The sequence below is a fragment of the Nothoprocta perdicaria genome, unplaced genomic scaffold (assembly GCF_003342845.1).
Source record: "Nothoprocta perdicaria isolate Ctin4 unplaced genomic scaffold, notPer1 scaffold_169, whole genome shotgun sequence".
NCBI classification, from domain to species: domain Eukaryota; kingdom Metazoa; phylum Chordata; class Aves; order Tinamiformes; family Tinamidae; genus Nothoprocta; species Nothoprocta perdicaria.
The window spans coordinates 84,981-94,944 of record NW_020454860.1 but is presented as its reverse complement, the minus strand read 5'-3'; the positions used below and the strand labels follow the sequence as shown (position 1 = coordinate 94,944).

Genomic DNA, 9,964 nt, shown 5'->3' with positions numbered 1-9,964 from the left:
GTGGCGGGGGGCCGCCATGGCGGCGGCGGAGCAGGAGCAGGAGGAGCAGGAGGAGCAGGAGATGCGGCGGCGGTGCCAGCGCTTCATGGCGCCGCCGGTGAGCGGCCCGCGGGAGCTGTGGCGGCGGCGGCGCGACATGCGAGGCCGCATGGAGCTGCTCATCATGGAGACGCAGGCGGAGGTGTGCCGCGCGCTGGCGGCGCTGGACGGCGGCGCCGCCTTCACCGTCAACACCTGGGAGAGGAAGGAAGGTCGGGGCAGCGGGGAGACCCCGGGGCTGCGGGCAGGGGGTGTGCGGGGACCTGGAGGACCGGGGGTGACGGGGAGGGGGGCGACAGGAGGGACTGGGGACGATCCAGGGGTACCTGGGGGTGCCAGGTCAGGGTGACTTAAGGGGACTGTGAAGGACCTGGGGTGACCTGCGAGGAGCTGGGGGTACCTCAGGGGACCCTGGAGGACTCAGGGTGACTTGGGGGGGGGACCGGCAGTGCCAACTGGGGGTCTGCAGGAGGCTGTTGCTGTCGCTGTTGAAGGCTCCCTAAGGCCACSTTTCCCATGTGGGTCCAATGTGGGTCACGTTGCCATCACCGCGGGCACTGCAAGGTGGCAGGGCTGGAGGAGACAGCTGCCTTGCGGTGCACTTGGTGGCCACGGGATGGGGTCGTGGGATGGGGTCACCAAGTGGACACGGAGGTCAAGGGCGGCCTGGGGGTGCGGGATGGGGTAGCCCCGGCGTGGGGTAGCCCCGGTGTGGGGTAATGAGGTACTTACGTTGGCAGGTGGCGGCGGCATCAGCTGTGTGCTGCAGGATGGCAACGTCTTYGAGAAGGCAGGGGTCAACGTGTCAGTGGTGTTCGGGCAGCTCTCCGCAGAGGCTGTGCAGCAGATGAAGAGCAGGAAAACCCTCAAGGACAAAGACGGTGAGAGGGCTCACGGAGGAGACTTTTATCCTGAAGTCCATTAAAACATTTGTGTATGGGAGGAAGTTGTATTTGGATTGATAAATATGTGGCACAGTGTGAGAAACTTTCACATAGCAGAGCAGCAGCTTGGAAGCTGGGGATGAACAGTGAGGCTCTTCGAGTAACTTTACTTATGATCATCTTTTTCTCTAGGGAAAGTGCCTTTTTGTGCTATGGGTGTAAGTTCTGTTATCCATCCAAAGAATCCTCACGTTCCGACTGTACATTTCAACTACAGATACTTTGAAATTGAAGAAGCAGATGGTAAGAATTGTAAGAACTTGGTGAAATACCTATAAAATGTATGACTTGATATGATGGAAGCATGTGTTGTTCCATCCAGTGTGAGGTTGAGAAACGGTCCAGTTTTGTTCCCAGCTGTGCCAATAATTTGCTGTATGGTGCTGGGTCTCTTTGTCTCTAGGATCCTGTTTATGCATTTGCAACGTGATCACAGTGCTTGCATGTACTACAGTAAGAGCACTTGCAGTTTACATTTTGCTAAGTACAATGCAGGCTTGAGATGTAAGTAAAAACATAAGGTGGTTATAAACCAGTGTAAAACATCTATTCAGAGAAGCAGTTCTGTGAGTTATCAGAAGAAAGGGCTGTCAAGGGCTGATAAACATTCTGCTCAGGATGTGCCCTGTGTCAGGAGCTGGAAGGCCGTGCTGTTAGGAGCATTGTTCTCTACTTGCATTGCAGTCTTTTTTTTCCCCTGCATTTCTGCAACTTGCTATTGTCAGAAGCCTGGGGCAGTTGTGTAACACGGAGTGCCAGTCTGTACCTTACAACAGTACTTGTGCTGGTCGTTCAGATAGAAGCTCAAAAGGAATTTCTCTTGAAACTATCAAGAGTACTGTGCATCATTCTTAGTTAATTGCTTTCCCTTGGTTTAATGTTGATGTTTCCTTTCTTTGGCATGCAGTAAAAAGATGCTGGTTTTCTTTCCTTGTGTAATCAATGAGCAGTGTGACAGTAGGTGTTGCCAGCCCCCCATCTTAGGAGACTGGCATCCTGTAGCATCTGGTAGTCTGAGTGACTTGTCCAAAAATATTAGATGCATTTCACTGCATTGAAATGTGCTTCATGTTTTCCTGCAGACACTGGTTGTCACACTACCTTGAACTAGAATTTTTCATGACTTCGCAAGGGAGTGGATACAAACTGAGAAAAGAACTTTGCATTGTGAAAACAGTTGTTAGTTCTCTTAGCAAACCTCTTGTAATGTATTTCTGTTTGGAAGGTAATAAATCCATGTTGCTTGTCCTTCTCCTGTAGGGACTAAGCAGTGGTGGTTTGGTGGTGGAACTGACCTGACTCCAACTTACTTGAACAAAGAGGATGCTGTGCACTTTCACAAGACCCTGAAAGAAGCTTGTGACAAGCATGATCCAAAGCTGTATCCCAAGTACAAGAAATGGTACGTGGGGAGAGAGGTCCTTGGGTTGGTCTTCATGGGAGCAGAGGGACAGCTCCATTAAGTGAATTCTAGGAACACAAATTTCTAGTCTGCTTTTTGATATCAGTTGTTCCTAAAATGAAAACCAGTAGGTAAGTACCAGGACAAAACATATTCTACAGCAATTTGTTAATTGCAAAGGCCTGAGTTTTTAAAACCTGAGAGCTGAACATTAGGATCCTGCATGCATAGCTTGAGTCAAGGGTAAGCTGATTATGAGATACTGTAAGTCCTTGTCTCTGACACGGACCTCACTGGGCAACCTAAAAATTCCTTTTAGCCCCTGGTGAAAATCTAGTCTAGAGCAAGATTTTTGCCCTGGAAGCCTGTGGCTTTGCACTAATTTCTTCTCACACTGAATTCATGGTAAATGCACATAACTTCAGCGTGAGTTGTTARGCTGGCACTGCAGTTTTGAAAATCCCACTCTGCTTCCTCTGCCTTCATTCTGATGTTCATTATTGTTTTTTTGACAGATAAGGAAAGGAGGCTTCATGTAGAAATGTGGTAATTTTSATGGAGGTGGATTTTTTTGTTTGTTTTCTCCAATGACATCTTCACGGAAAGTTCAACATATTCTCTAAGAATTTAGACTTTGTATGCTCTTCTTGAATTGAGGGATGCCCTTGATGAAATATTTCCCTGTTAGCAGGAGACCTGCTGCTCTGTGTCAGATACCCTATCTGCTACGAGCTGAGCTATCCTGGAAGGAGCACTGTAACTCTTTTGTAAGCTACTAGGTCCTGCCTGGGGACAGTAGATAAAGTGGGTGGAATAGGTTGGGTGTGAACTGCTGGCAAAGAAATACATCTTATCACTGCAGTCTGCTTCTTTGAGGATTTTTCTGCCTTCCTTAAGGGTTGGGTTGTTGCAAATCCGTTTGCAGAGCAGTAAGCTGTCAAAGCCAAACACCTTATGCTTTAGCTGGACAGAAGGACTTCTGTTCTTAGTCTGAGGGCAGCTTAGGGGAGGACGACGTTATATTCCACTGACAAAGGCAATTTTTTCAATCCTAGCACCTTTATTTCCTAACTATTCCTATGGTCCTAAAATAACAAGCCATTTCTCCCCGTGACTAATAGTAATAAAACCCCTTACATTATCTGTGATGTCTCCACCTCTCTTGCTGTATAGTTATACCATTTATATTACTTGAGAGGTGTTGATTGTGGGTCAATATATGTATGAGAGGCTCGTGCTAAACGAAAGCAGAGTTTCCTTGCTGTTGGTGGGTTTTACCTACTGCTTTCCTTCTCCATCTTGCAGGGGAGGGCATGGCTGCCCAAGCAAGGCAAAGAGGGAACGGATACAATGAATGAGCTAATTTACAGTAATTGCACACCTACACACTTTTCTCTCGGTAATTATAAAATTAAGTGCTTCCTCATAAAACCTGCACTTAACTCTCTCATACACTTGGAAGTGAGTGATTCCATCATCCACTGGTGGAATGTCTCCATCTTTCAAGATTAACCATTAAAAAGCTTCCCTCCAGAGAAGACTGCCACAGTTTTTTATTTCCTTAAGTGGTGGGGGTAGCTTTTTTTCCTGGTCCTGAGTTTATAGCTTCTTTTAGTTTTGAGGCAAAAATATATATTTTTCATGTTCCACCCCAAAATTGTACAAATATTTTGGGATTTTTGTGCCACTGTTAACATTAAGTCTAGAAGAAGCCTTTAAGGTAAAATTCTGATCTTCCTCCTCATAGAGGTGTGGATTGAAATACTCTGTGTGGCAGTATCTGTTATTTCGGAATCGGATGTGATGTTGGATCATGTGTGTTCATTAATGACGCAGYGATTAATGATATGATGCAGTGATTAATGATGCTCTGCATCAACCATCTAACCTGAGCTTTAGTGCAAGTGCATGCAGGACTGCGTTTTGGTGGTCCTGGACACTCCTTGCTCCCAGCAGTCAGTGGGAAAATGCGGCATCCAGCACGCTGCAGGGAACTAACTTTTCATCAGTATTTCTAGTGGCATCCTGTGCTGCCAGGCTCTCTGTGTTTCTGTGTGTTTCGCCACACTCACAATGGTCTGCGGCCCCTCCTAGGTGCGATGACTACTTCTATATCAAGCACCGTGGCGAGCGAAGGGGGATCGGAGGCATATTCTTTGACGACGTGGACTCTCCCTCCAAGGAGGAGGTGTTCCAGTTTGTGCAGAGCTGTGCCAAAGCCATCGTGCCTTGCTACGTTCCCATTGTGAAGAAGCACCGCCACGACCCCTTCACACCGGAGGAGAAGCTGTGGCAACAGCTGCGCCGGGGGCGGTGGGTACCCAAGGAGCCAAGTCACATGTGGGAGGGGACCAAAACTGGAAAGAGTCAAACTAGTTACTCGTGGTTGCAGCACTTAGGACTTGGCACGCGTTCTGTGTTGTGTCACGATGTGGAGTAAGTCTGCTGGAGAGTTGCAACACTTTTATGTACAGAACTGCCGGTGATATCAATGCTGCATTGCCACGGAGGGTGCAAAGGTGGTGCTAGCCCAGCCTTGTCTTTATTTATGTTCTAGTATTCCCCGCTAGCCTGTGTTGYGGCATGAGCAGCTCTTGCAAAACGCCACAGCTCCTCTCGGGCTCCTCCAAAAGCTGGGAGCTTTGTCTGTGCAGCAGACACGGGGGTGCACGTGCGCTTGTAAATGAGGGAGGTTGKTTTTTTTGGCACAGTTACTGTAAGTTTAAAAACTTCAGAGCTTGTTTATTAATGTGTATTGCACTTAAGCTTGACTACACTGGTAGACTAAACGATTGCACCCGTCTCTCTGTATCTTGTGGTGATGTGGATGTATGGAGAAATGAGGATCAATAGGTACTTTGTACAGAAATGGGGAATCCTTTGTTTCTGCCTTTCCTGCAGAGAAACTGAGTGAACCTGTGGAAGTGACAGAGAGGAAATGAGTATTCAAGTTTAGATCACTGTCCTGCAGCAGTTACTGCATTGCTCCTAGGACTGTGGGGCTTTGCAGGATCCAGTCTGTAACAAACCTGGTAAGGTTATATAAGGGGGAATAGGTTCCCTTTAAGTTGCAGCCAGGAGCTCCTCAGCCTGCTTATTTCTCTGTGTCTCTTCTCAGGTCATTGGGATAGGGAGAACTCCCCATTTCTGCAAGCAGATAAAGAGCTTCCCCCCTCCTGTGCCTCTGCTGAACAGCAGTGGCTGTTAAGATTATGCCTACTGAAGCTGCCATTGATCTGTTCCTGTGCTGGGGACAGAAAACCACCTTTGGGACACACAGGTCCCAGCATAGAAGGTGCAGTTGGCCCCAAAGCAATGTTCCTTCTCTGACTGAACAAGGCAGAAAGACAGGCTGGTTTTATTTGCTGCAGGTTTAAGCAATTTCTGATAACAACCCGTTTCGGGTGTTACCTCTCTCTTCTCCCCATAGGTATGTGGAGTTCAACTTGGTTTACGACAGAGGAACAAAGTTTGGCCTAGCAACACCGGGATCAAGAATTGAAAGTATTCTTATGTCTCTGCCCCTGACTGCAAGGTGAGGGTATGGAGTTGCAGGCAGGCGCTGTTCTTCTTAAAATACTTCATGGGCTTAAATCAAAGGTTTATCTYGGTGTCCAGCCTCTTAACCGTGGTTACTTCATGCCTAGTGAAAGAATAAGACAGATATATGCAGGTGCTTCTCTGGTCAGGTGCACTCACCCAACTGCCAATACCGACGTGTGTCCTCAATATTTTCTGTCAGAAAGGGGCTTTTTTTGGTGTTGGGTTGTTTTCTTTATTTTGGTGCTTCGTACTTTTTGATCTATTCCTCCACCTTCCCCCAAAATTAAAAAAAMCTTTGCATAGTAGCTCTTTGGAACCATGTGAACTTCTGACAGGCCTCACAACTGTTCCACGGCATGGCATGGCAGAGTGTTCCACAGTTCCCTGTCCACTGTGTGAAAAAGCGGCCTTTGTTTTCTATTTGCGCTTGATGATTTGTCTTTTTAATAAGTAACCAGCTTTTCTTCCTGTTAGTTGTCTCCAGTAGCTTGTATTTCAGGATTGTTGTTTTTTCAGGTGGCAAGTCTGACTTAGTCCTTGTACGATAGCTGTTCCATACTTTTGATCATGCTTTCTTCCAAACTTGCATTTTACATACTTCTTCTGAATTGATGATGAGGAACAGACAAAAACAAAAAAAGTTACTCTAGGTGTATGCAAAAGGCAGGTGTGTTGCTAACTCTTACAGTGGCACAGTGCAGTTGTTCATTAATCTTTTTATTACTCCTAATACACTGCTTGCTGTATTCCACTGATAAGCACTGAGGAGGCCTTTTCCAGAACTGTTTTGATGCAAAGACCCGTTCTGGCAGCAAGAATTTACTCGATCTGTCACTGTATATGTAGCTTTCTTTTCTCTATGTGCATCCCTTTAGTTCAACAGTGAATTTCACCTTCTATTTTACTGCTTGCTTGTCTGGCTCTAGGAGCCTCCTAGTAGTGGTCTCCTTCCACTAGGAATGCTGACCTTTGCCTGTTGCCCTTTAACCGTGAGGACAGTGCTGTTCTCACCATGCAGCTTCATCCTGCTGCTGGGATGGTAGTGCTTCCACCTTCTAGAAGTGTCCTGGACAGCAGAAAATTCCGGGTCAGGGTAAAGTGACAGAATTTGAGGCTGGCAATTTCTCTCAGGTCTAGTGATCTATCTTTCGTGCAAGTTCCTTTGTTTTGTTTTGTTTTGTTTTTTTTTGACTCCTCTTCCTCATTATTAGTGTGTCAGAAGACAAGAGTTAAATCATCTCTGCAGCTAAACCTGCGTGGATTAAGGGGTGACGGGCATAAGTTTTAACTGCTTGTCTCCCCTCTCCCYGCAGGTGGGAATACATGCACACCCCGCCAGAGAACTCGAGAGAAGCAGAAATCCTGGAAGTGCTGCGCAATCCMAAAGACTGGGTGCACTGAGGCATAGCGTGAGGAAGACCAGATTACACATGCTCAGYGATTAAGAAAGAATAACACCACCACAAACCAGCTCAGAATGCCACCCAATGGCATTTTTAAAATAGCTGTTTATACCCTTTTCCGTGCCTTAACAGTGATGTAGACTTGTCGTAGCTTGCAAATATGTGAAGTAATTCTTTAAGAGCCACCCRAAGAGCTTGCATTGCTACTGTCCCCTCCTGTGTCACCTTGTGAAGGGCTGGTGATGCGCTCCCAGGAACAATGTGTGTGTTTCCGAAACTTCCTCAACTGCTCTGTCTGACTGCAAAATCATGAACTACTGTGAAAGGTACTCAAGTGAAATGAAAGCAGTTGCTGCATGAAAAAAAAATCRCTTTTTCCAAAATATGTGCTGAATAGCACAGCTTATAGTTGAAAAAAGATATGATGATTTGGAAATACATATTTTTTTAAAGAATAAAGGGTTTATATGGTATTATTTAAACCTCCTTAGAACCTGCTTTCTGTTAATTACCACCTTTTTCACAATTTTGATGTCATCCATGCTGACTTACATGGGAAAAAGTGGCAGAGAAGCTAATAGGGCTTCTTATTTTTAATCTTTTGGGTATAGTCCATTGTACAAATATACCTAAGCAGTGGTTATGAGTTACACAGGCAAAAATGTTAAGCTGTGTTTCACATCATTTCMTCTATTAAGAAAACATGTTACTATAGAATCTTACAAATATTTACACTGCAAAAATATCTTCTAAAATGTAGTAAGACTTGCCTTTGCTTGGACATGGTTTTTCACCATAGTGCACTGAAAYAAGGGCTACCTTCTGAAGCACAAGTTGGTTGGTGGTCATTCAGTGGACTGTCCATTCCTTGGATATCAGGCCAGTTTGGACCTCCACCTTAAAAGCCCCAATTCTAAGGAATAAAAGGTCCATCTGTGTTAGTATGTAGATGTTAATGAATAGTTACAGTAGCAATGCAGCATGCCTGAGGATAGAGGAAATATTTCTGTGCAAGTGATCACTGTCCCTAGAGATATTTTTGAAGCTAGTTTAAAATTGGATATTCTACCTATAAGAGAGAATAGTACGAAAATTGGTAACAGGAAACTCTAAAGACTTAAAAAAAAAAAAAAAAAAAAAAAAAAGCAACCTCCTAGCAGTCACAGGCTGGTTGCTTGAAGTGTTGGGGGCTGATTCAGTTTTGGCTCAAACATTACAGGAGTGGAATGTGTTTGTTCAACACTTGGGCTTCCAGTGGGCTAAGGGTGTCCTAAGTGAGGTCCCCCCCTGTGGTGCGGATTTAGGAGCTGGCTTTGCCCGTGCAGCATGCTCGGCCATACCCATAACCAGGGCCGGCTGCTCTGCGCGGAGCTGCCGCCTCCGCGGCCCCAACGGTTGCTGCGGGCGGCCGTTAGGCCGTTTCGTGGCAGCCTGAGGAGGCCTTTAGCAGTTGGCRGGGCGGTAAAACACAATACCGCCTCCCCGTCGGGGAATCGAACCCCGGTCKCCCGCGTGACAGGCGGGGATACTCACCACTATACTAACGAGGAGTRCAGRTAATTAGACTMTTTTTTTTTATCCCTGAAAAAGTCTTGCGGTCCGCTCTGCAGCACCAGACCGTGTGGCTATCTGTGGGAACCACTTGCAGCTCCTCAGGGAGACTATCCGCATTCGACTGTGGAGCTTTAAAGTGCGTTTTTCTCTTCTTCCTAGGGAGCACCTGAATTGGCAGCAAAAGGAGACAAAAGGAGACACAACAGCAAAAACAGTAAAATCCAACCGGTTCCCTCTATCAAGGCATCAAAATAACTGGCCCGTACGGGGATCGAACCCGCGACCTTGGCGTTATTAGCACCACGCTCTAACCAACTGAGCTAACCGGCCCCGCCAGATGCCGTTCTGCTCAGGCTGTGCAGTGACGCGCGCAGCGGGTCGCGCCGGCGCCAGCGGCCTTTCCGGCACTCTCGTCCTTTCGGCGTCCTTTTTTTTTTTTTTTTTTGTTACTTTTAAAATGACGCGTCGCGTACATGTCTAGGGGGTCACATGCTAACGGTATCACAGCGTCTCAGATGATGTCAGAGTGTGTTCGCGACCAACGCACAAATGTTCAAAAAACAGCAAACGAGACACTGAAATCGAAACTTGTTTTCCCTCCAGCCTGTTTCCAGCACAATTCACAAAACTTGTGCTTACAGCAAACTCCACTTTCGCAGGCACAGCTAAATGGACCACGAAAGGATATCTTTTTTGCCCTTTCTCCTTGCTTCTCGCTGAAAATGGCAGCGCCGTTGCCTCCCCGTCGGGGAATCGAACCCCGGTCTCCCGCGTGACAGGCGGGGATACTCACTACTATACTAACGAGGAGCGCGGCGGGTGCTGCGGGGCGCCGCCCGCGGAGCGCAGTGCTGCCGCGGAGCTCGGCACGCTGCCGCGGCCTCTGAGACCCGCGAGGAAGCAAGGTGCCGCACTCCTCGTTAGTATAGTGGTGAGTATCCCCGCCTGTCACGCGGGAGACCGGGGTTCGATTCCCCGACGGGGAGATAGGAGCGCTCTTTTGTCCTTGGTTTTTATTGTTTTTCCCGCCGTGGCGCCGGGCGCGTGCGCGCAGCCGCCCCGCTCCTCCCCGTTGCGCT

General features: G+C 47.3%; 1 protein-coding gene and 4 non-coding genes across 5 annotated transcripts in view; 2 read left to right on the top strand and 3 right to left on the bottom strand.

Annotated features, from left to right (window-relative positions):
• The window catches only part of CPOX (coproporphyrinogen oxidase), a 9,756-nt gene extending 2,096 nt beyond the window's left edge, over window positions 1–7,660 (top strand). Inside the window, exons 2-8 of the mRNA XM_026035852.1 lie at window positions 41–251; window positions 780–920; window positions 1,116–1,226; window positions 2,244–2,385; window positions 4,480–4,698; window positions 5,816–5,920; window positions 7,242–7,660. Coding sequence (XP_025891637.1) covers window positions 41–251; window positions 780–920; window positions 1,116–1,226; window positions 2,244–2,385; window positions 4,480–4,698; window positions 5,816–5,920; window positions 7,242–7,329 — 1,017 coding nt within the window. The 3' untranslated portion in view covers window positions 7,330–7,660. The remainder of the gene's footprint in view (window positions 1–40; window positions 252–779; window positions 921–1,115; window positions 1,227–2,243; window positions 2,386–4,479; window positions 4,699–5,815; window positions 5,921–7,241) is intronic.
• Window positions 7,661–8,809: 1,149 nt separating this feature from the next.
• On the bottom strand, window positions 8,810–8,881 carry TRNAD-GUC. The gene has a single exon. It is a non-coding gene; the product is annotated as a tRNA-Asp (tRNA).
• A 260-nt stretch (window positions 8,882–9,141) lies between these two features.
• On the bottom strand, window positions 9,142–9,215 carry TRNAI-AAU. The gene has a single exon. It is a non-coding gene; the product is annotated as a tRNA-Ile (tRNA).
• Window positions 9,216–9,623: 408 nt separating this feature from the next.
• Window positions 9,624–9,695, bottom strand: TRNAD-GUC. The gene has a single exon. It is a non-coding gene; the product is annotated as a tRNA-Asp (tRNA).
• Window positions 9,696–9,799: 104 nt separating this feature from the next.
• On the top strand, window positions 9,800–9,871 carry TRNAD-GUC. The gene has a single exon. It is a non-coding gene; the product is annotated as a tRNA-Asp (tRNA).
• The last annotated feature ends 93 nt before the right edge of the window (window positions 9,872–9,964 follow it).